The sequence below is a fragment of the Sceloporus occidentalis genome, unplaced genomic scaffold (assembly GCF_023333645.1).
Source record: "Sceloporus occidentalis isolate IW3139 unplaced genomic scaffold, rSceOcc1.0.p SCAF_13, whole genome shotgun sequence".
Lineage (NCBI taxonomy): Eukaryota > Metazoa > Chordata > Lepidosauria > Squamata > Phrynosomatidae > Sceloporus > Sceloporus occidentalis.
Genome location: NW_028316993.1, coordinates 357,662 through 382,824, shown reverse-complemented (window position 1 = coordinate 382,824; position 25,163 = coordinate 357,662). Strand labels below are relative to the sequence as shown.

Below are 25,163 nucleotides of genomic sequence, written 5' to 3'. Positions count from 1 at the left end.
AGGACAAAACCATCACAGTTAAACAGGAATCATAGTGGTATAATTCCGCAGTGTGAAATGGGATCTAAGTCAAGAACGTCCTGAACCTTTCTTACCCACAATACTGCCACTCAGAGGGTTGTTGGCTGCTCCATTCTTGTTGTTGCTCATGCAGGGCTGTTCCCCTCTTTCCAGCATCAGGACGAGGGTTGGCCGAGTGAGAATGTAACCTGCAGAGATAGAAAAGAAATGAGTCCAGCATCATACATTGATGTGCACTGGGATTTGGGTCTAGGACACCTCACGGATACCAAAATCCGTGGATGCTCAAGTGCTATTATACACAATGGCGTAGTAAAATGGCATCCATTATATAAAATGGGAGAATCAAGATTTGATTTGAGGATTTTATTTTTTCGGTAGGGGGGAAGTAATTTCAAGCCATGGATGGCTGAACCCGTGGATGCAGAATCTGTGGCTACGGAGGGCTGACTGTTATGGGTATGTGTATGCTGTCCCTCAAAAGAACACTAAGGGCAGAGGAATGGTTATATCATGTTGATGATAGTTGTACTATGTATTTTTTATTTTCACTGAAACCTGCCTTGATCCGCAGGGAGAGGCGGGATATAAATAAATATTATTATTAATATTATTATTATTAAGGAAAACTAATTTTTATAAAGGGTTGCCAGACAGAAAACTAGAGAGGACTCCTTTATCTGTAATACTTATGTAGAAGAGGGAATTTCAGTATGTGTTGTTTGTCACCTACTTTTAAAGTTGAACCAACTTGTAAAAAGAGCACTTGTTTTGGTGCCGGGTCAAAGTTGTCACACAACCTCTTTGCTTGGTCACCTATGGCGGCTTAGAATTTTGTCCCAAGTAACTAACAGACCAATTTCATGAAAGTTAGCTGATTTCTCCACCATATTTCTAGGTAGCAAGTAACTACTACGGGGATATGGCCTAGAGCTGGCAGTGCGGACTCATCTGCCAGTTTGGCACCGGGGAGCAAAGGAAAGCCTGATGGCATACAGATTAGATGGCCATTAAATAACAGTATTTCAACAGTACAATTCCCTCGTGGCTTTTCATCTCCCGCTAGGCCCCAGGATCCAATTACTGCTCTATTTTGCTATTGCTCAACTTGGCGTAAGTGTAGAGTTGCTATGGCAACTTGTGCGGAATACAGGCCGAAAGAAGAGGCGTCACTGAAGGAAAAGAGAAAGAGAGAGAAAATGAAAGGAAGGAAGTGCCACAGAAGTCCAGTGTAGGATAGCGTGATGAAGAGCGATAATGATGGGCAGCTAGAACAGAGATGAAACACATGAACGTGTTGGGTTTAAAGTTGACCAGAATTCAGGCCCAGTGCATGTCTCACATGCCCAACATAAGTGCGCACCAATATTACACAGTAGAACCCCATATTCATGGGACTGGTACCCACAGTTTCACATTACTACAAAGATATATTAGGTCTAGATATAATTGTTCTAGGCATTACACACACACATACACACACACACACAAGTATATATGCTCTAGGCAAAAGATATATTTGCTCTAGGCATTTTCTAGGTCCTCCAGTGCAATTCTATGGTATACTCCCAGTGGAGGTTGACCATAGAGTTGCACTGGAGGACACAGAAATGCCTAGAGAGGTGTTCTCTCTAGGAACTTCTACGCCAGTAGATCTCAACCTTCCTAATGCCGCGACCCTTCAATACAGTTCCTCATGTTGTGGTGACCCCCCCCCCCCAACCATAAAATTGCAGTGTCTTATTTCCTAAGACCATAGGAAATATGTGTTTTCCAATGGTCTTAGGTGACTTCCAATGGGGTGGCAACCCATAGGTTGAGAACCTCTGTTCTCGGTCCTCCAATATGACTCTATAATCGAAGTCCACCTGAAGTAGGTTCCACTATGTTCTGTGGTTTCACATTTCCACATTAAGTCCAGGAACATACCCCCTGTAGATGCTGGACCGTATTACCTTCACATATCAAACAATAGACATGACAACAGTTTCTCACTAGATTAAGAATGGACAAAACAAGGGCCTCCTAGTGTTTTAGAGCCAGCATGATGTAGAAGTTTCAGCATTGAACTATGACCAGAAACCTAAGTACATCCTTGTTCAACCATGAAAACCCACTGGGGCAAGTAACACTCTCAGCCTCAGAGAAAGACAAAGGCAAACCCTCTCTGAATAAATATTGCCAAGAAAACCCCATTAATACATCCGCTTAAGGTCACAATAACTTAGAAACAACTTGAAGGCACACACCAATCCAGATGTTTTCAGACTGCCACTCCCATCAGCCATAGCTGATGTCGAGTTCTGGGCAGTGTCGTTTCACAACATCTGGAAGGCTATAAGTTGCCCACTCTTGCATTTCAGTGATTCCCAAACTTTGGTCCTACATCTAATTTGGACTTCAACTCCTAGAAGCCCCAGCCAGCTTGGCCAACAGTCAGGGATTCTGGGCGCTTAAGTCTAAAATATCTGGAAGATCAAAGTCTGGGAACCATTGTGTGAGACGATGACATGTGCAGAGGGACTTGAGATCGGAAGGCAATGGCCAACCCCCTCTGAGCAAATCTTGCCAAGAAAATCCTCGGTCTCCATAACTCCGTAACAACTTGAAGGTTCACAACAACTACTTCAGTCTATCTGGGCCGCTTTCCCCATCTAGCCTTCTTGGAATGTGCTGGGTAGGCATAAAGCGGAGGAGGAGAAAATAAAAACCTCAGTGGCAACAAAAACGAGGACTTTCATAGATATACAAGTTCTTTACAGAAAACTGGTTGGAGCAAATTTGTCTGCCTTAGCCTGAAATCAAATGCCTGCTAGCTTAGGAATAAAAACACACTGAACATACCACCCGCCAGATGGCCTTCTTGGTGGCTGCTTTCAAATTGTGGAATCCCTTTCCCCTGAAGATCCATTTGATCCCTTCCCAGTCTTTCTATGGGTAGATAGAGACCTTTTTATCTAAGGAGGGATCCAGTTCTTAGTATGCTGCAGCAGACAGAGCTTTTAATGCAAACTAAGTGCTGTTGTTTTATTTCATTCTGTTATTAAAATGTTTAAGTTTCAATGTGTTTTAACTTTTTAACCTGCATTGTGTTTTTTAAGATGCTGTAGGCCATCCTGGATTCCATGATGGGAGAAAGGTGGGATATAAATTATTTATTATTATATAAATTAAACACATTAGTAAGCAAGTAATTTTGGGTCTTAGTAACTAACTGAAACCAAGCAGTTGACAGCTTGTCTAGGAAAACTCACACCACCAACCTCTTTCAGTTATTCTCAAAGGTGCTACAAGATCTCTCTACATACTGATCCTACAGACTAACATGGCTATATCTTTGGATTCTGGTTCTTAGTAAGCATGGATTGACTTGCAAAGGGTCTCCCCTGTTCAGTCCATCAATGAACATTTAAGTGTGAACCTCCTGACCTAGATCATCAGGAATGGAGGGGCTGCACATTTCTCCTGGACCATTCTGGTTTCCAATAAAGTTGTCTGAAGTTTGAATTTCTACTAAGGTATGCTACTAAGTACAAGATACACCTCAGTGAATGCATTACATGTGTTCCTAGGCATTACCTTTTGAAGTGGATATTTGGTACCAGAGGCTGAAATGGGGTAGGTTCGTACACCACAAAAAAGAAGAGCAGCTCAAGATGTTTCAGCAGACTTTGCATCCAAAGCTAACAGTACGCAAAGAAACAAAGAAGGCAGGTAAGCCTTGCGTAAGTAAAGAAAAATATTTTCAGTCTTCGAAAGGCCACCTGAGGGCTTATTCCAAAATGCATCCAGGTACAACTTCTTCCCTTCACCAGCCTCCACATTTCTTATCATTTCCATTTTGGTGTCCAGATACAGATCTGTGAGTAGTCCCTGCTTAAGAAAACCTTATGAAATCCATGGGGTTGCCATAGGCTGAGAGGCAACTTGAAGGCACAACACGCATTTTCCTTTCCTTAGTCTCCACATTTCCAGTTGTTTCCATTTTAGTGTCCAGACATAAGATGCCAGCCAGAGATGCTGCTAGTGAAACATCAGGAAGAAACTCTTCTAGGACATGGCCCCCAAAACCCACAAAAAATTATGGATGTCGGCCATGAAAGCCTTCGACTTCACATAAACAATGACACTGATGGGGTTGCCACAGGTTGACATGTGTGCCTTCAAGTCACTTATCACACACAAACATGCACACATTTTCCTTTCCCCCAGCCGCCACATTTTGCTGTTCACACAAGCCCAGGAGCTGATTCTGGAGGCAGCTGCTGTTCCCCTTGCCTGTAGTAGGCAGGCACACACACCTACAAGTAGTATCAGCGCAAGTTGAATCCTACTCACGGGCTTCGTTAATTGCATTGTTCCATAAAGAAATGCTGCTGCAACCCAACGACAAAATGAGCCCTCCCTCGTCATCCTTCCAAGGCCAATGCTGCTAAAAAGCTTTCAACTGAAGCAAGGAGGAAAAGAGCTTGGGTTTCTCTATAGAGAAAGCCAGCCACAGCTGGCACCCTCCCCACCTGCAAGCCACCAAAGATGTGGGGCCAGAAGGGAAGTGGGTGCCAATCCGGATTTGGTGCAGTGGGTGCCCTGTCCACACGCCGGCAATCGCCAGGGCCTGAATCGGTTTTGCACAAAAGAGGGGGAGGAAAGGAGCATCTTTTCATACAAAGCATCATGAAAAGGGGGAGGGACCCCAGTGGCCCCTTCCTTCCTTCCTTCCTTCCTTCCTTCCTTCCTTCCTTCCTTCCCTTCCCATCCTACCTTCATCTTTCCTTCCCTTCCCATCCTTCCTTCATCCTTCTCTCCCTCCTTCACATTCATCCCTTCCCTCCCTCCTTCCTGCCCTCATCCCTCCCTTCCCTTCCCATCCTTCCTTCCTCCTTCCCTCCCTTTCTTCCTTCCCTTCCCATCCTTCATCCTTCTTCCCTCCCTCCCTCCCTCATCCCTTCCTTCCTTCCTCCCTCCCCTCCCATCCTCCCTCCTTCTTTCCCTCCCCTCCCTCCTTCCTTCTTTCATCTCTTCCTTCCTCCTTTCCTTTCCCATCCTTCCTTCATCCTTCTTCCCTCCCTCCCTCCTTCATCCCTCCCTCCCTCCCTCCCTCCCTCCTTCCTTCCTTGCCCTCACCTCCTCCTCCTCCTCCTCCTCCTCCTCCTCCTCCTCCTTTCTGGGCCTCAGGCTGCTCCAGCTGCTGCCTCTGGGGCCTGCCCTTCATGAGCCGGTCGCGACGAGTCATCCTCTGCCCAAAGGGGGTCCAGGCAGCAGCCCCCACGCATCCCTCTCCTCCAGCAAAGCTAGCTCCCCGGGAGAGGAGGAGGAGGAGGAAGAGGAGGAGGAGGAGGAGGAGGAGGCTTCTGCAGCAGCAGCAGGAGGAAGATCCCCCAAAGCTAGGCTGCTGCTGCTGCTGCCTCCTGCTCCGCCCCCTCCTCCTCCTCCTGAGCCAATGGGAGCCTGCCTTGGATGAGGGGAGGGGAGGGGGCCCTGGAGGAGAGGGAGGCCCTGAAAGGAGGGGAGGGGAGGGCTGGATGGATGGACACACACACACACACATATACATACATGCATATACATATACAGGAGATTAAAATGCAAGAAACTGAGCTTCTCCCCAGTACATCCTGGATGGATGGATAGATGGATAGACAGATAGATAGACAGATGGATAGATAGATAGACAGATAGACAGACAGGTGAAGAGGTAGGTATGTATGTACACACATATAATGGGATTAAAATGCAAGGAACTGAGCTTCTCCCAAGTTCATCCTGGATGGATGGATAGATGGATAGACAGATAGATGGATAGATAGACAGACAGACAGACAGACAGGTGAAGAGGTAGGTATGTATGTACACACATATAATGGGATTAAAATGCAAGGAACTGAGCTTCTCCCAAGTTCATCCTGGATGGATGGATAGATGGATAGACAGATAGATGGATAGATAGATAGACAGACAGACAGACAGACAGGTGAAGAGGTAGGTATGTATGTACACACATATAATGGGATTAAAATGCAAGGAACTGAGCTTCTCCCCAGTTCATCCTGGATCCCAGAAGGATGTAAGAGACAGACCAACTGTCATCGTCCAGCCTGGAGGGAGCGAGGGGGTGGGTAGGGGCTAATTTTGTATTGCAATTTTTATTGTACACCACTATGATCATTGCGGAATAGCGATCTATAAATAAAACTCATTATTATTATTATTATTAGATAGCTGGATGGATAGATAGATAGATGATAGATAGATAGATAGATAGATAGATAGATAGATAGATAGATAGACACACACACACATATAACAGGATTAAAATACAAGGAACTGAACATCTCCCAAATTCATCCTGGATTCTTGAAGGATGCAAGAGATAGATAAATAGATAGACAGATAGACAGGTATGTACACACATATAATGGGTTAAAATGCAAGGAAGAGAGCATCTCCTAAGTATATCCTGGATCCCAGAAAAATGCAAATAATCATTAGATGATAGATAGATAAGCAGTCAGGCAGGCAGATGGGTACACACACATAACATGAAATTAAAATGCAAAGAACTGAACTTCTCCCAAGTTCATCCTAGATCCCAGAAGCATGCTGCTAGTTACTAGATGACAGACAGATAGAAAGATAGGCACATACAGTGTAACAGGGGATTAAAATGCAAGGGACAGCACTTCTCCCAAGGTCATGCTGGGTCCCAGAAGGATGCAAATAATCACTAGACGATAGCGAGATAGATAGATAGATAGATAGATAGATAGATAGATAGATAGATAGTGGTAGAGAGGTACACACATACAGGGGATTAAAATGCAAGAAACAGCATTTCTCCCCAGTTCCCAGAAGGATGTTGCTAGTCACTATATGATGATAGACAGACAGACAGACAGAAAAACACATATACAGGGGATTAAAATGCAAGGAACAACACTTCTCCCAAGTTCATTCTGGACCCCAGAGGGATGCAAGTAATTGATAAATAGACAGACAGACAGGCAGGTAGGCATACTCATATATAGGGGATTAAAACGCACGGATCCAAGCTTCTTCCAAGTTCATCCTGGATCCCAGAAGGATGCAAGTAATAATCGTGGATCCCAGAAGGATGCAAGTAATAATCCCAGAAGGATGCAAGCCGCCTTGAGTCCCTGTATTGGGAGGAAAGCAGGTTATAAATAGAATAATAATAATAATAATAATTTAGATGGTATTACTCTGGGAATTGCAGTTCACTGTGACACCAAAGCTCTGACAGAGAAGGTTAAATATCTGACAAAACTGCAAATCCCAGCCTGCCGTAGCATTGAGCCATGGCAATTAAAGCGGCGTCAAACTGCATTAACCCCAAAGTGTGGATGCAGCCTGAGTGCAAACTGCTGTTGTGCTTTGAACTCATTTTGCAGCAACCGAAGTATGCTGTTTGCAAAGGGAGAAAGCAGGAGGCGGATAGGGAAACTGGGAATTTAAAAAGTGCCGCGCATATAGACTACAAGTCGGGCTCATGTATAAGTCGAGGGCAGGTTTTGGGGCCAAAATTAGGGGTTTTGATATGACCTGTGGATAAGTCGAGGGTAAAACCTAGGAGTGTATAACAAAAGATCTAAAGCAGTGGTACATGAGTACATATATACAGTCACTAACAAAGTGGGGCAGCAAAGGATTAACCAGGGCTGCTTCTGCCAAAGGGAGGCAATGTACCTGATGTCAAAACAGAAACCAAAATTAAACTGAATTAAATTAAATTAAAGCCACTTTACTTTACACCCAGCCCTTCTTTTAAGCAATGGGTCAGACTTTTGCAAATGTTATTCCCCGGATTGCAAAAAAGATATAACTTTTCCAAACTCTGCAGACAGATTTTGTGCATGCAAGAGACCAGAGAAACCCTGCAGGGATCTGAGAGTTGGTTGGGTGGCAGTTAAGGTCCACTGGGATCCCAAAAATACATACATATAAATAAAGAAATAAAATAAAACTGGACATCAGAAGTTCACAGAAAGCACAAGGCAAGCAATCAAAAGAAGGAATGCAAAAAGCTACCTGCAGCAGAATCAACTGAGCAAGTCTTGCAGCAGCAGAGAGAAAAGAAGTCTTAGCCTGGGCAAAACCACTTACAAGGAGGAGGAGCTGCTCCCCCCTTTCTTTGGCCTATAATGGTTTGGCCCAATAAAGGGAGAGCCTTTCTAACGGTGGCTGCAGAAGGCCAAAAGAGTAAGAGTCTCATTTGTCTGTAAAGTGATGCTTTTCAGTTTGATTTTTCCCTATGCTTTGCTAGTGCTTTGTGGATATCATTAGGAATGCTGTTTTGTCCTATCTCACTCCCTGGCTTATGATCCCTTGCATTTCAAGAGAACTGGCTATTGCTTTTGTTCACTCTGCACTTATGATTTTGCATTTCTCTTGTCTTGTTTTGTGTATACATAGTATAGGCAGGTTATCCACAAATGCTTGGGACCAGAAGTGTTTTGCATTTTGGATTTTACTCTGTGGAGGAGTGGGTTTTGCAATATGTGCACCTATGTGCATAAAGAGAGATCTTGGATCCCTCATTGAAAATACTGATTCTGTATTGTTCAATGATTTTGTGCATGGAACGAAGTTTGAGTGCATTGCGCACACAGTTTGGGTGCATTGTGGCTGAGAGTGTGTGACTTGCCCAAGGCCTCCCAATGGCTTTCATAGCCAAGCTGGGAACCAAACCCTGGTCTCCAGATTCTGGAGCACCCAATGCACCCAAACTGTGTACGCAATGCACTTAAACTTCGTTCCATGCGCAAAATCATTGAACAATATTGAATCAGTACTTGCCCAAGCTGGGAATCAAACCCTGGTCTCCAGATTTTGCCCTTAATATTCTTGGCCTGAAAGTAAGCCTTGCTGAATTTGATCAAGGTAGTGTCTTGCTTTGAGAAATGAGGGACGCTTGCTTTAACCTCTGGAAGCAAAGTAGATCCTGGAAAAGGGCTTTTCTGGACTACAAATTCCAGAGCCTCCAAGCAAATATAATCAATGGCTGTGCTGGCTAAGGGATTCTAGGAAATGTTGGGCCATTTGAAACTCTGGATATACAAACTATACATATAAAGTGTACAATTGCATCCATTTCCTCCATTCTTATTTCTCATGATCACACCATAAAGCAGCCCATAAAGCCGGGACGACTGTCAAACAGTCCAAGATTTCTTGGTTTCTAGTGAATTAACATATGAGACACTAAAATGGCAGTGCAGCTTTCCTAGTTATGGTTTTGTAGCTCTCCACCCCAATGGCACTAAAGGAGAGTGTGCTCAGGGTATGCTTGCCATAATAAGCCCCCACATCCTTACCTTGTGCATAGGCCACAACCCTCTGGTTATGGTCACGTTGTCCCTGAGATTCAGGTAAATTGCAGTAAAATTTCAGTACTAGCTTAAGTACACATATTTTCAGCCTCGTAAAACAGAAACACAGGCTTGCCCTTTGAACAAAGAAGGAGCAAAGCGAAGTGTAGTAACTCATCTACCTATTTTCTGCCTCTTTCTACAACTCCTTAGTTGTAGGGAAACATATTAAGAATTTTCCAGGGAGGTCTCTCTTTGTTCTCAGCTTATTTCAATTGCTGCAAAGTGAGTTCAAAGTGGGGAAGGTAGTTTGCATTCAGTCCATTCAGCCGAACGGAGAATAGAGGTAGAATTGTGCCCTTCCCAGCAGGCTTAGGCAAAAGCAAAATGCTGCAGTCTCCTAACTTGTGTGTTCTTCCCCATTTATATAACCTTTGCTGTCTTGACCACACTTTGTCATTGCTTTGCCACATGTGACCCAGTTTACACCTGTCAAACGTTGGAGGGTATGCATCCTATTCTATATCCTATATCCTAAGAGTCCAAAAGCCACGCCAAAGCCATGCTCCAGTCCTAAAGACTGGAATGTAGTTTTGCTGCAGCTTCTGGACATTTAGTACGCATGCATCATTGAAACAGCATACCTCCAAAGTGACCCGAAGCAGCTTTATTTTGGCCTGTCTGTATGGGCCCTTTATTTCCTAAAATCCCTGGGAGATTCTGGAAGTTAAAGTTCAAAATACGTAGTCACTTCTCCATAGGGACCCTGCAGATGCAAACAGCAAGCCCATCGCAAAAATAAAATAAGACTTTGGAACATCTCCTGCAATGAATCGCTTGCTGGCGTCAATTTGTGCATGCAATAACTCCCATATCTGGAATATGTTTATGCACACAAGGCGGTGCTCTCTCCCTCTACGTGACTCAGGGCAAAAGCTCCATGGACGATGGGTTTATTGAGCCCTTCGGACCGAAGCCCAAGTGATTCCAAGTGTTAGGGAAAAAATATGATTACAACACATAAACACACCCCTACCTCCCGGTTAGTTTTAACCCTTGCTTTTGCATTTTAAAAAGGGGGAAAGGAAAGCCTGTGTTCTAGTGTGTCTGCAATGGCTTTAACAATGGGGATACTTTTCCTTATGTGCTGTTCCTTCATGCATTTGGAGAAGTGAGCTCTGGACTATTAAAAAAGCCATAGTAAGCCAGTGCCAAACCACCTCTGTTTTGTTGCTGCAATTTGAAATGGCTCACCAGAGGAGCCATGGATTTATGTCCTTCATAATGTCCTCCATATGGTGCCAGGACTTACCCTCCACTCTGCTGTGCACCCACCTTCCGGCTAGAAGGAAGAAGGCTACATTAAATGGTCCTTACTCTGTCTCCCAAAGCAAGCAAGAACTAATAATCTCCTTATTTAATCTTGATCTGGGAACAGCTCCTTAAACTTAATTTCCAGCAGGGAAATATGTTCTCTCATTGTGTCTCTCTCCTTGTGTGTTTGAATGGCAAGCTGTGAGCAACTGGGTTTGGTACTCCATGCTTAACATTTATTGACATCACTGGGGTTTGTCCCTAGGTCTCAGGGTTTGACTCAGAAACCTCAGGTCCTAAGATGATCCTGAACTGGCAACCCTAAAGTACTTCCAGTGGTGCCAACTGAATTCAAACTGCAAAAATAGTTTGTAGTCAGTGAACTCAGAAAGGAGGTGATCCTCTTCTTGCCCTTCCCAGTAGGCAAAGGCAAAAGCAAAAGTGCTGCAGCTTCCCTTAGCTTGTTCTGTCCTTCCTCCTTAAGATCTTTTGCTGTTTTGGGCACGCTCTTAACATTGCTTGGCCACATGTCTTCCAGTTTTCATTGGGAGGGTTGGAGCGAGTTTTGAGGTTAATAATTTATAATTTAACAACACACAGTTACCTTTGCAGGCAAGGAGGGCACAATGCTGCTACACCCAAACCAGTGAAATCAGAAAGAACGCCCCTGGCTTCGTGATGCAATGAGTAACAGATTCGAATGACAGCCAACATTTGTTCAAGAGCATTTCTAAAGGCATTTTAGCGAGAACGCCTGAGCCTTTTCTTGTGTATTCGAATGCTTTTCTGCTCCAAAAGGTAAGAGAAAGCAAGAGAAAAGCAGCACAATGTGCCACTGGAGTCATTTGCAGCACTGTGACCTGAAAAGTCCTGGGCTCCATTCATTCTACACAATTATAGTGCTATGATAGCACCTTAACTGCCATGGCATCATCCTATGGAATTCTGGAATGTGTAGTTTAGGGACGTACTAGACCTTTCTGACTGAGACTTCTAAATTTGTTGTTGTTGAAATATTTCAACTCCCAGAAGCCCCAGCCCTTCTTGGCCAACAGTCAGGGATTCGGGGAGCTGAAGTCCAAAACATCTGGAGGACCAAAGTTTGGGGATCACTGGATGCACCCCTAGAGTCCTTGCAGCCAGAGAAGGATCAAGGCCAGGGATCTTGTTCTTGCTGGACCAGGAGAGGGGCTTGTTCTTCTTTTCTGTTTCTATATTCTATTTTTTGGAAAAGAAAAATCATCATCTTTTTGCTGGGCTTTGGCCAGTGTCTCTCTGCCTTTAAGAAGGCGAGTCCCAGCTCTGCCACTCCTCCAGCTCTGGTCAATCCATCATCAGCAGTCTCCGCCTGGCAGCCTTGACAAACCCTGCCAACTTCTAAAGGGCTGGTCTCTTGACTCTTTTTGTCTCTCTCTTTCTAGGCTGGCTCTTTTTCCTCGAAGGTTGGCACGAGCTCAGAAGATACTACCTGTGGAGATGTGGCTGCTCCGGAGATGTTCGCCTAGGTTGGCATCTGCTCTCCAGAGCCTCCAGTTCCAGCAGCAGAGCCTGGCATCGCCCAGTGTCAACCTCCCAGCCTGGCGATGCTTCTGTGTCCGTGCTGCCCAGCACCAGGGGCTCCTCTTCCGACAGGTGAGTTGAGATGGAGGGGCATCGCCTTCTCCCCAACCCTCTCCATCCTTCTCCATCCCTGGGCACCAGTCTCTTCTCTTCTTCTTCTCTGTCTTCTCAATATGTAGATCTTGTGGCACATTTGAGACTAACTGAAAGAAAGAAGTTGGCAGCATGAACTTTCCTAGACTTCAGATGCATTTGGTACAGCTGATGCATTTGAGGAAGTAGACTGAAGTCCAGGAAAGCTCATGCTGCCAACCTCTTTCTTGCCGTCAGTCTGAAAGCTGCCACAATATCTCTCTGATCCTACAGACTAACACAGATATATTTTGAAGGAAAGAAGCTGGCAGCATGAGCTTTCGTAGACTTCAGTCTCCTTCCTCAGAGACATTTGGTGCATCTGGTGCATTTGAGGAAGCAGACTCAAGTCTACCAAAGCTCATGCTGCCAACCTTTCTTGCAGTCAGTCTCAAAGCTGCCACAAGATCTCTCTACGTACTGATTCTATACACTAATACGGCTATGTCTTTGAAAGAAAAATTGGCAGCAGGAGCTTTTGTAGACCTAAGTCTACTTCCTCAGATGCATTTGGTGGCGCGAAGCGCCAGGTATATAGCTCTGTCCCTAGCTCCTGGTCTCCAGAATCATAGTCTGACACTCAAACCACTACAGCACACACTGACTCTGTTGGATTAGCCTTTAAAACCCACATCAGTTTGGACATTTGGGCTAACTCAGCAACTTTAGCCATTCTTCCATCATTGGTGCTTCAGTCCAATGAACAAACATTGTTCTTGCTGCTGTTATTTGCAAAGAAATCATCTGTATTTACTGTCCAGTAACCTGTCCATAATGCCCAGTCAAAACATTTCTGGAGAGATTACAAAATTGACCTTTAAAATTTAATGAAGACTTTAAAAGGAGCCCCCCCCTCATATATATATATATATATATATATATATATGTACAGTGGGCCCTTATTATCTCCTGGGGTTTGGTTGCAGGATTCCCCATGGATATCAAAATCCATGGATGCTCAAGTCCCATGAAATACATATGGTGTCCTTTATTTAAAAATGGGAAAATCAAGCTTTGCTATTTGGAATGCATACATTTAAAAAAATACTTTCAAGCCGTGGATGCTTCAATCCGTAGAGAAAGAAGCCGTGAATATGAAGGGCCAGCTCTATATATTATTATTGTCTACACGGACAGAGTCCTATCACTGTCAAAAGCACTATTTTTTTGGGTGGGGGAATGCGAGACAGGACCTTTTTTGTGGCTGCTCTGAGTCTTGAAACTTCCTGTCCAGGGAGGCCAGAATGACCCCTTCCTTGCTGTCTTTCTGCAGGCAGGCAAAGACCTTGGGAGGCTTTTTAAAATAGAAAGGGTGTGTGTATGTATATGTATATGAATGCAGCTGGAAATTTAACTGGTGGAAGCTTTTTGGCAGAGAGAGGTGCACAACTGACTTTTTCCCCCCTCCAACTGACTTTTTAAAAGATGCAGGAGCAATACTGGAACACTCCTTACTACTTTTAATAATGTGGCATTAAAATGGGGTGGAAATCCTACTGTCCTTGCTGCAGACGATGCTGGATTGCAACTCCTAGCATTCCTCATTGCTGGCAGTGCTGGCTAGGGCTGCTAGGAGTTGCAGTCCAGCAGTATGTGATAGATTGCACAATTCCTACTTGTGCCTTTAAAGTCAGACAGGGAAGTAGTAGGCAATTGTTTCGGTTATACATGTTTCACTTACACATGCATACAGAGAGGGGGGATTGGGACTATTGCACACTACACAACGGGTGGTGATGGTGGTGTGCTGTTAACTAATTTCTGACTTATGGCGACTCCAAGCCCTAAGGTGACCCTATCACAAGGTCTTCTTGCCAAGTTTCTTCAGAGGGAGTTTGCTATTGCCATCCTCTGAGGCTGAGAGGCTGTGACATGCCCAAGGTGACCCAACAGGAATTGAACTCTGCTCTCCAGAGTCATAGTCCAACGCTCAAACCACTATACCATGCTGGCACTCACACTACCTAATAGCACTGTTATTCCACTTTAACTGCCATGGCTATATCCTATACTATAGAATCCAGGGCTTTGTAATTCGGAGAGGCACTATTGCTTTCTGGCAGAGAATTCCAAATCCCATATGAAATTGCAAACCCCAGGCTTTCATAGGATGGCACCATAACAACTAAAGTGGTATCAAAGTGCTATGGTCTTGTATGGTGGAAGGGCCCTTGGTAAAGTTTGGAGTAAAGGGTACATGCAAACTGGGGCATTTCCAGCAGTGGTGGGAATCATGCAGCCTTTTAGATGACATTGGAGCGCAACTTCGAGTAGCTCTATTAATATAACTGATAGTAAAGAATACTGGGAGATGCAACCCAACAGCATCGGGAAAGCTGTGGATTTCCACCCCTGCAGTAAAGGTTACGTGGAGAATATGGATTTTAGAAAGAGCATTGGGGAAGTAAGAGAGATAGAAATCTTCATTTGCACTGGGAGCCCCAGGGGAGAAAGGGCAGAGAGAGCAGGGGACCTTCTGATGTAGCAATGAAACTGGAGGAGCAAAGCTCAAGGGAAGGGATATGTTGGAGTGTGATAAAAGGTGTGCGGTGAGTCTGTTGAAGGTAAGGATAAGGAACGACTAGTTCAAGTGGCAGATATGGAGTTTATTCCAGGATTTAAGGAGGGGTTTCATGATCAGAAAGCGCTAGGAGAGGTGGATACAGCCATCCATGGATTCAAGCATTTTTTGCCATTTTATATAAGGGACACCATTTTACTACGCCAGTGTATTTAATAGGACTTGAGCATCTATGGAGTTTGGTATCCACGGGGGGTCTTGGAACCAAACCCCAGCGGATACCAAGGTCCCATTGTAATTTCAACATTGGACAGACGTAAGGCAAGGGTGGGCACCATGCGACCCTCCAGAGAACTTCATTTAATTAATTAAAATACTTACGATTTGCCTTCTATCTAAAGATCTCAGGTTGACATTTAGTAACATCAACATAATCAATTCAAAACAACATAAACAGTAAATATAATATTCAAAGACTTAAATAGTAGTATGCAGGTTAGGACAAGACAGGGCGAAACCAGAGCTGCAAATATGACCAATACAATAGACTCCAAAATTGAGAAGACACACTGGAAATTACTTCTTTATGTGCTAATGGCAGCCAGGATGTTACATGTACAAAAACGGAAGGGAAAAGCGATACCAGCAATAGAGGAATGGCTAATAAAAGAAATGATGGATTTAGGTAAATTAACTACTCTGATAGACAGAAGATTGGAAATCAGTTAAAATGTTTTGGGGCAAGAAATGGTCAACTAACTGATAAAAATCTAAACAACAAATATTTAGATGGTCTGGAGGATGACAATACACACACATACATATATATTTACACATACTTTATATATATATGTGTGTGTGTGTGTGTGTAAAATACACACACACAATCACACTGTAATAACAGTGTAACAATAAGCAAGGGGAAGATAAAGCATGTAAGAAATACATTAAGAATAGAAGCTGCTGCGGTCATTTACTAAAATAAAAGCAAAGAAATCATTTTGAAAGTTCCACATCATCTGGTAGGAAGTTAGCAATGGTTTGCAATCTAACAAGAGGCTGTCTCTATGCGAAAGTGAAATTTGTAAGAATTGTCAGTTACTCAACATGGTGAGCACTGTATATGTATTGTATATGCTTCTATATATATGATTAATATATTGATATGTGATATCAAGGAGACAGTGTGACATGGTGTTTTGAGCGTTGGACTACAGCTCTGGAGAACAGGATTTGAATCTTGAGCCATGAAACCCACTGGGTGACTCTTGGCCACGGAAGATAGCAATGGAAAACCCGCTCTGAAGAATCTTGCAAGGAAACCCCATGATAGAGCCACATTATGGTTGCTGTAAGTCAGAAATGACTTGAAGGCACACAACAACAACAACAACAAGAACATGTGATATCAAAAACAGAAGAAATCATAATTTAATAAAGCGCTAAAATGAAGAAGAAAAAAAAACAAATCCAGAAATATACTTCTTGTGGTTTATTAGCCCACCATTTAAATACTCTTGTCTGGTCTTACTCTATGTTTTATTCACTTCTTTTTCCCCAGACAAAAAAAGGTGATCTGGGGTATATGGAAATGTTAAGAGGTACAAAGATAGCATTAAGAGATACATGCATGTCCAGGGCTTCACTTTGATCCATGATAAATGTTAAGACTCTTGCTTCTTGTAGGATTTTATGTGGTTGGCTACCTTAATAACTTCCTTTAATAAAACCATATGAATGTCTGAAACCATGTGTCAACCTCTGTTGCTTCTTGATCTAAACATTAACCTTTGTTTCGGGTCATGGTTCTGTTGCCTGTCAACCGACGAATAATTCAGCCTGCTATCCTCTCAATTATCTGCTCAACTCATGTTAGGATAAGAATTGGTGTGATGATTAACCGTATTGTCTCGATTCATTGACTGCCCCGCTTCAGCGTATGGAAAATTATTAAAGGAATGTGATAAAATTGATCCAGGGTTTATGAACGCTGTTGAAAAGACTGATAGGAGGAGGCAATAAACAAAATTAACTTGAAACGTTGGAAAAATTCATTGCAGACATCTGCAAAATTGCCAAATCAACCCAAGGGACTTGTGTGCATGTGAGACATGCTGGATGCAAAGAGGATAAATTGCAATGAGCAATTAGAGATTTAATAGATTGTAATTGTCTCTTTCAAAGAACAAAATTGCAAAATCTAAAAAAAATTGTATCAATCTGTTAAAACGCTTTTTGATGCTTCTTCCTGTTTAAATGCCTAATCATTATGGCTCACAGTAACCCTTTAATGCACGGCTGCTATTTAAAACCTACTATTTGTCTAGCTAACAAATAAATATATATAATGGAAGTATATTATTTTACAAGACTCTGCATGATGTAGTGGTTTAAGTGTTGGCCTATGGCTCCAGAGATCACTCAGCCATGGAAACCCACTTGGGCAAGTTACAGTCTCTCAGCCTCAGAGGAAGGTAAAGACAACCCCCCTAAACAAATCTTGCCAAGAAAACCCTATGATAGGTTTGCCTTAGGGTCACCATAGCTGGAAGTGACTTGGAGGCACACAACAGCAGCCAATACTGTTTTACACATTTCTCATAAAGACCCCTAAATAAAAATTCCCTGCAGCCAGTGAACAGTGGTCCTCTTCTATTTGTCATCAGAGTTTTCCATCCATGTCTTCCATGGTCTAATCAATGATCCTTTATTTTCTCCTCCCTACAAGCTCTTTGAATCAGAAAGCTTCACATATACCTACTTACTGGCAGATACGACAACCAAGGAGGCAGTTCTGATCGATCCAGTTCTGGAGACAGCCAAGAGAGATTCAACCCTGGTGAAGCAACTAGGACTTAATTTACTATATGCAGGTGAGTTTTGTTTCATTCTGGCAGCACTTTTGACCTAACTGTCTTGGTCTGGCAGGAACAGTTCCGATTAATCCTCTGCTGTCCCACTTTTCCAGCCGCTTTTAAAATGTCCCGGTTTACTCTCTCCTCCTTCCACTTTTCCTTTTGTCCTTGGCTTTGATTTAGTGCAAACTAAGTGCAAAGTGCAAAAGTGGTTCACATTCAGTTAATGGGAGAAGAAGGAGAGGAGGGGGCAGAATCTTGTTTTTCACGCAAAAGCAAACATCTGGAGTTTTCTTGTAGCTTATCTGTTCTTCCTCATTAATAACCTTTGCGATCTTGGCCACATTTTGATGATGCTTGGCCATATGTGCCAGGGTTTTCATCTGTGAAATGTTGGAAGGTATGTTGACTTTCTAGAACAGTGGTTCCCAAACTTTGGTCCTCCAGATATTTTGGACTTCAACTCCCAGAAGCCCCAGCCAACTTGGCCAACTGTCAGGAATTCTAGAAGCTGAAGTCCCAAACATCCAGGTGACCAAAGTTTGGGAATCGCTGCTACAGATGTCTTAGAAGGATAACAAGTGGGAAGACAGTTTTAATCCAAAACATGTAGAAGGCCAAATGTTCCCTATGTAGTCTATGATAAGAAGGACTGGATTTTCTATGGTGTCATTGTGCACACCTTGAGAATTATTTTAATTTGGTTTTGGTTGTATTTATTTATGCATTCATATAATGCTTGTAACCTGCCTTATGTTTCAAGGATCTCCATTATATATCATGATTCAGGCTTAGCCTATACCAGAAGAGAGAACCACTCGAAATACAGTATCTTTAACACACAGCCATAAAATTGAGGCAACTCAAACAATAGATAAAACTCAAAAAACAGCTGGCAGCAGATTAAATACTAAAAGGCTTGGCAAATAAAAAAGACTCTCAACCGGTTGTCCAAAGACTCATGAAACTGACCTTCCCAAACCAGATAGTGCCTTCTAGATGGTTTGGATTACAACACCTATAATCCCCAGTTGCAAAGGAGGGCCTTTCTCTTGCATGAAATTTGAGATAGAAAAATATGTTAGGAAAACTGTTAAGGACAAGAAAAAAATTTCTTATTTCATGTTTGCATGCAAGAATGAATAATTACGAATGTTTTCGCCTTGCTGGGTGGAATTATGGGAGGTTTGAGGGTAGTTTTGCATTAAAAGCAAGTTTAGAATTTGGGGGGGTGGGAATTAATTTGGGCAAAGATTTTTTCTCTCCATGTTTGCACAGAAAATAGTGTATTTTGTATGAAATAGAACTGTTTTCTGTGCAAAATGTTTTATGCAGAAACCCTAGGGTAATTTTTGTGTGTGTGTGCTAACTGGGTTTTGTGCTTTGTGTTGTGTTTCCCTCAAAAACAAAGCCCCCAAACATGCACAGTCTTGTAGTTGTAGATGAAAAGGTTTGTGAGTAGAAACCATTAAGCGATGCTGTATTAGCGAAAGGGATATGGCCACCTGAGGAAGTTCAAGGGGCCAGTTTGGAATTCAAGAGAGCCAGATTTGGTTCTGCACCTTTGGGTCAGGTCTTATGTCCTGCAATAAAAGTCATGAGTCTCCTCTTTTGATTCTTTCCTTATCTCAGTCAACACTCACTGCCATGCCGATCACATCACAGGCACGGGACTTCTGAAGAATCTTCTACCAGGCTGCCAAAGTGTCATCTCCAAAGACAGTGGTGCCTCTGCTGATATCCTAATCCAGGAAGGTCACATCCTCAGATTTGGGGCATTTGTAAGTGTGGTGGAAGACTCCTAAATGGGAAAAGTGGGACCTGCAACTAAACTGGGCCATGTTTCCTCCTTTCTGACATTCAGGATTCTATTCAGCCATTATCTCCAGGTGAAGCATGTTGGCTAACATCTTACTTGATGTTTGCCGGAGGGTAAAGCTGCATAAAGATACCTATGCTGGAAATCTAGAGGGGAGATGGCTGGCCTGTCTTTGCCAGCTGTGCAATGGCAACTGGACAGCCCTGAGATACGCCGAAGAGCAGAGCTGTGCCCTAGTGTTGCCTTGATGCCATTGTGCATGTAAGGAAGAAGGAATAGTCATCACCTTCCTTAGTCAAAGAAAAGGCATTGCACAAGAAGGTTCTGAATATCTCTGTGTGCAATGCCTGAAAAGTACTTATGCTGATTTAACCACTGGTTATACTGGCCATCTCTGGTTATGCCAGTGTAAGCTACCCATGGACAATCTATGACTGTGAACAGGGCTGCAGAGCATGCTCTAATCTCATTGAATGGGCTGGAAGGTGCTTCTATTTTTTAAAAGGCTTTTCAAAAGCAGTCTCCTGAAATAATAATTAATAATAATTTGTTTTATTTATATACCGCTATTCCAAAGATCATAGCGGTGAACAGCAAGTAAGCTAATTAGCAAGTAAGCTAATTTGCCCCCAACAGTCTGGGTCCTCATTTTAGCTCCCTCCTCGGAAGGATGCAAGCCTGAGTCGAGCTTGGGCCCTTTTGCTGGTCTTGAACTCGCAACCTTGTGGTTTTGAGTGAATGGCTGCAGTACAGGCATTTAACCACTGCGCCACCAGGGTGACATCTCCTCCTTGTAGCTCTGTTTGGGCTCTATTCTTAACGGCTCTTACTTGAATTCACTGTTAGTAGTAGTGATTTCTCTTGCCCCTATCCATGCCTTTGTTGCTTGTATATCCCTGAGATCCACTGTGGTTGCGGAGGTTCAAGGCAGAGCTTGGAAAACTTACTTTTGGGAACTACAAACCCAGAATCCTATTTTGGACTACAGTTCTTGGACTGGCTGATTCTGAGTGTTGCACTCTGACTCCCATTTGACTTCTGTTCTTGTCTGTTACACTGAACACAACCTACCCCAAAGGACCAATGTTGGTTGAGCAAAGTCTCTACTAGAAATAAGTGGCAGTGACTTAATGCTATTTATTTTAGCCAACTTCTTTTGTGGTCACACAGTTTTTGAGCCTAGTTTTCTATGAGCAGTGTGTTCCCACTGATATAAAGAGGCAACTTCAGTTTTGCGCTATGTCTTGCTTTCGTTGCAGGCCCTGGAGGCTCGTGCTACCCCTGGGCACACAGATGGCTGTCTGACTTACGTGCTGAATGACAAATGGATGGCCTTCACTGGGGACGCTTTGTTGATCCGGGGCTGTGGACGGACGGACTTCCAACAAGGTATGGAGATCTCCCAATGCTGACTAGAGTTAGATCAAGGATTCTAACGCTAGCTGTTCTGTCCTTAAGCTCCCAGAAGGGTTCACTAACTTGGCTGATGATGACAGATGCTGGGAGCCAATACCCAAACCATCTAGAGGACCAAAGGCCAAGAACCACCACTGTTGATGATAAAGAGCCCACTGCAGTGCCTAGGAGAGTTGAGTGGATATGCTTATAGCTAGGTGGGCTTTCTTTGTGGGGTTGAATCTATTAGAGAGCTCTCTAAGTATATCAGAACTAGGAGAATTTTCTTTTTAACTACAACTCTCAGAATCCACTAGACAGCAAAGCTGTTGGGATGGGCACACTGGCTGGGCAACTCTGGCCCTTGTAGTCTATAAATGGAATTTTCCCAAGCTCTGGTCAGGAGAAAGGCCAAAGGGCACATAGTCCAAAGTGGGGCCAGCTGGATTCATTTGTGCTTTGCTGGAATGCTCAGGAGGAATGTGTGAAAACTGTTCTGGTCGAGTGGCTGTCCTTGTGATCCGTGATCCGGTTTGCAAAAGGAGTAAAGGTTGTAAGAAGAATTCTTTGGATGCCTCCAACCTAGCTGGCCTTATCTCTCATCTCAGGTTCTCCAGATACCCTGTATCAGTCAGTCCATGAGAAGATCTTCACACTCCCTGGAGATTGCTTGGTCTACCCTGCCCATGACTATACAGGTAAGTAACTTACCTAGATGCAAGAGCAAGGCTGGGGAGCTGATGATTCTCTAGTTGATGTTCTCTAGGTGATGTATTTTATGGGGGGAAATATTTTGACTTTTAAGAAACTCTTTGAGGGGCCCTTGTCCAAGCTCTGCCTCCATCACAAGAGCTTTGCTCAGTAAATCTGTTGTCCTTCATGGTGTTGTGGGGAAAATGTCATGCTATTTTCTTACCCCTTGCTCTTGCAGGCCAGACTGTGTCCACTGTGGAAGAAGAGAGAACTCTGAATCCTCGTCTGACTTTGTCCCGGGAAGCTTTTGTGGAACTGATGAACAATCTGAATCTGCCCAAACCCAAACAGATCGGTGAGTTTATTAAGGAGAGGAGCAGAGTTCAGAGTTTTCTCTGAACTCCAAGACAGTATCATTGTCTTAGAGAAAGGTTGCTGGGTTCCAGCATTTTTGCAGCCGCCAGGAGATGGAGGGTGGGAGACCATTGACTTTCCGATCCATTAGGGCAGTGCTTCTCTGGCTATCAGACGTGGGAGGCTGGCTTTTATTTTTTCCTATTTTGCCAAGGACTATTTGTACCCATTGGCTACAATTCCCCTTTTTCCCTCTGCTGGGGACTGGCAGCCAATGACTTAGTGACAAGTTCACGTGTGTGTGTGTGTGTGTGTGTGTGTGTGTGTGTGTGTGTGTGTGTGTAAACAATATCTTTCTAGAGGATGGAATTTTTGTCCTCCCTTTGCAATTTCCAAAGCACCCCAGCACTCACTGTTTCATGGCAATAACCCCCCATCCCCATGGTCATTCTGGTGGAGAGGAGGACTGGAGAAATATCTGGCTTTGTTGCCATAGCCAGCTGCAAGTTTATGACAGCATGTACAGAGACCTCTAGAGGACCCAGAAGGTCCTTGGCGGAGGATGTCCGCGATCTGTGTCTGGTTATGGGTTTGGTTGTGTCCCACTCTTCACTTACACTCCAGTGGCTGGGGAGGGGGCTATTGCAGCAAAACAGTGATTCCTGAGTGTAATGAGTTATAGTTATGAATACAGAACTTTTACACTATACTTGACCATGTTGGGATCTCAAGCTCTGTATGATGTGCTCACTTTCTCATCTCCTGCAGATTTTGCAGTACCTGCTAACCTCAAGTGTGGAGTCCAAGATGTAGCTTCTTAGCCGTACACTTCCTCTCCTGGACCATGCCTTCTTCAGCACAACTGCAGGGCATCTGAAGGGGCTTTTGCCATTGCAGTGTGATTGCTTCATGGGACTTCAACTCCAATACCACTGTTCTGTAAGTGACGGAAGGAGAAATGCAAGAGGCCAGACAGATACATCAGCAGCCTTCAATCCTGAGCCTGCTCCTGTTCTGTATCTGTATGAAGAAGAACCAGCACCCTCTGACTCCTAGCTGTACTTAGTCTTTGGTCCCATTTTGCAGCATCTATTTGCACTAGTGGACATTTCCAGCCCAGCCCTGTGATCCATTTATGTTCCTTTCAGGGGTCCATTATACTGAGGTTTCTCTTTTGACCTTTACATATCTGTCTAAAAGGTGGAGAACCTCATTCTGTGAATGTCTGGAACTCAGGGTAGGCAGGACTTTGTATGTGAAAGCTCTCTTTTTTTGGCAAGAAAATAAACATTGCTTGTTATCCAGCTGGAGTTTAAAGTCAGGTGGAATTCTGCTACCTTGGCTGTTCAAGGTTGGGATGCTGTTCAGGGCAATTCACAGTCTACTCAGTTTCAACACCCCATTGTAAAGCCTCACAGGTGATACTGAGAGTTGGAAGGGCTCTCATAGGCCATTGAGACTAAATCCCCCCTCAACTCAGTTCAGGATCTCCAGCTAGAGTATCCCCTACCTAGCTGTCCAGCCTCATTTTGAAGATGTCCAGAGAAGGAGATGCAACCACCTCTCTGTGCAACTGGCTCCATTGGCAAACCAGTTTTATTGTCAAGGAGTTCCTCCTAACGTTCAATTGAAATCTACTCTCCTGTAACCTAAAAGCCATTAGACCTGATCCTACTCATGGCAGCAAACTTGCCCTCTCCTGCCTGTGGCAGCCCTTAGATATAGGCAGACCCCATATAAAATGAGCTCATAGTATGTGGTTTCTTTAATAAGTTGCTGTGTAGGTATTCTCTCAGATACAAATAAAGTGGCGTTTTTATTTGTGGCTTTCCCACTTTCATGGGGTTTTTGGGTCACTAACCCCAGTGAATGTGGAGGGCCCACTGCACTATTACAGTTCTCAGGAGCAGTTTCATGTTCCTGTCACTAGAGTGCAGTGTTTCACTATGGGATCCTGTGTCAACTGCAAGTGCTTCCAATCCTTGCAACATACTGGAAGCATGTCTCCAAAATTTCTGCAGAGCAGAAGAACTGGAAAGAGAACCATCCATTTTCTCTTCACTCCTTGGACTGTATCTGTCTGATTTCAAATCTGTTGTTTGCCCTCCTTGGCAAACAAGGTGGCCCTTTCCTGCTAAATGGAAATGTATGAAAATAGATATGTGCCAGTTTTGAGTCACTGATAGCATTCAAGTGCACATGCTGTTGTTTTTCATTCAGTGGGCATTGGTTGCAATACAGCTGTCGCACAAGAACAACCTGTGCTGGGATGCTACAATGGTGTATGGGGTTCTGTATGAAAGAAGTTTTCTAGCTCATGAAACGGAGTGGCGTAGGTGCCTCCAGCAACAGATTCTGAGGGACACCACATGGATAAAGCAATAAATTGGGGTGGGTAAAGTGCAATCTTTGGGCTGCATCTGGCCCCCAGGGGTCAGAAAATTTTCCCCATATGTTCCAGTGTAGCATGTTGGTTTGAGTGTCCGACTGACTTTGGGGACTAGGGTTCAAATTCCCACTCAACCATGGCATCCCACTAGTTGACCTTCAGAAGTCACTCTCTCTCAGCCTCAGAGGGAGGGAAAGGCAATGTGAATGCACGCAGCAGCAGCAGCAGTAGTCACCACAGCTGCCCCAAAATACCCTCTATGTGACCAAGATGGTGAGCATGCCTCCCGTTTGTATTTAGGGGCAAAAAAGCCCTAACCACCTTCCTTCTCTCACACCCTCCATTCTTTCCTCCAGTGTGTGTTTTGTGCGATGAACACAATTCCTCTCCTTTGATAAATGTTGACTCAAGTCTTCAAAGCCAACCTGACTTGTGTTTCTTGCACCTTTTCACCCTGGAAATATATCCATAAAAGCCAATCCATACCCATTCTTTGCATTCCTTGCAATGTTTAGGGTATCAGTGAAAATCCATGCTCAGTGGATATCACATTAGACATGGTTGCTGCAATTCCCAGTGCTCTCCTTATTTTCATTCCTCTATTTTCCCACATACTAAAAAAACCCTAAATCTAGAAGGTGGGCCTGCTATTGAATGCAAAATGGCAGTGGCACATGGATAAATAAAGCCCACTGTTTCTTTACACAGTGCGGAGTTAGGACCTTATCAGATTAGTATGAATCATAACTGTACAAGGTTCACAATACTAATACTAATAATAATA

The 25,163-nt window shown here is 43.7% G+C and overlaps 2 protein-coding genes across 8 annotated transcripts in view; one reads left to right on the top strand and one right to left on the bottom strand.

Moving 5' to 3' along the window:
• ZNF575 (zinc finger protein 575) overlaps positions 1 to 8,130 on the bottom strand; it is an 11,020-nt gene extending 2,890 nt beyond the window's left edge. Inside the window, exons 1-3 of one of the 6 annotated variants that reach the window (XM_089479275.1) lie at positions 8,068 to 8,130; positions 7,037 to 7,175; positions 96 to 209 (exon numbers count right to left, since the gene is read on the bottom strand). In XM_089479275.1, the coding sequence (XP_089335401.1) occupies positions 96 to 209; positions 7,037 to 7,040 (118 nt within the window). In that variant the 5' untranslated portion in view covers positions 7,041 to 7,175; positions 8,068 to 8,130. The other 5 variants (XM_089479274.1, XM_089479279.1, XM_089479276.1 and 2 more) reach the window with 5 other exon arrangements.
• LOC149304459 (persulfide dioxygenase ETHE1, mitochondrial-like) lies at positions 3,604 to 25,163 on the top strand. 2 transcript variants are annotated; one of them, XM_089479272.1, is made up of 9 exons: positions 3,604 to 3,735; positions 11,274 to 11,459; positions 12,083 to 12,293; positions 17,603 to 17,747; positions 19,362 to 19,510; positions 20,808 to 20,937; positions 21,552 to 21,641; positions 21,875 to 21,991; positions 22,759 to 25,163. In XM_089479272.1, exons 2-9 carry the CDS (start codon positions 11,440 to 11,442, stop codon positions 22,809 to 22,811), a joined length of 915 nt encoding a protein of 304 aa, XP_089335398.1. In that variant the 5' UTR covers positions 3,604 to 3,735; positions 11,274 to 11,439; the 3' UTR covers positions 22,812 to 25,163. The 2 variants fall into 2 exon arrangements, with proteins under 2 accessions (XP_089335398.1, XP_089335397.1); XM_089479271.1 differs by lacking the exon at positions 3,604 to 3,735 and adding an exon at positions 8,208 to 8,238.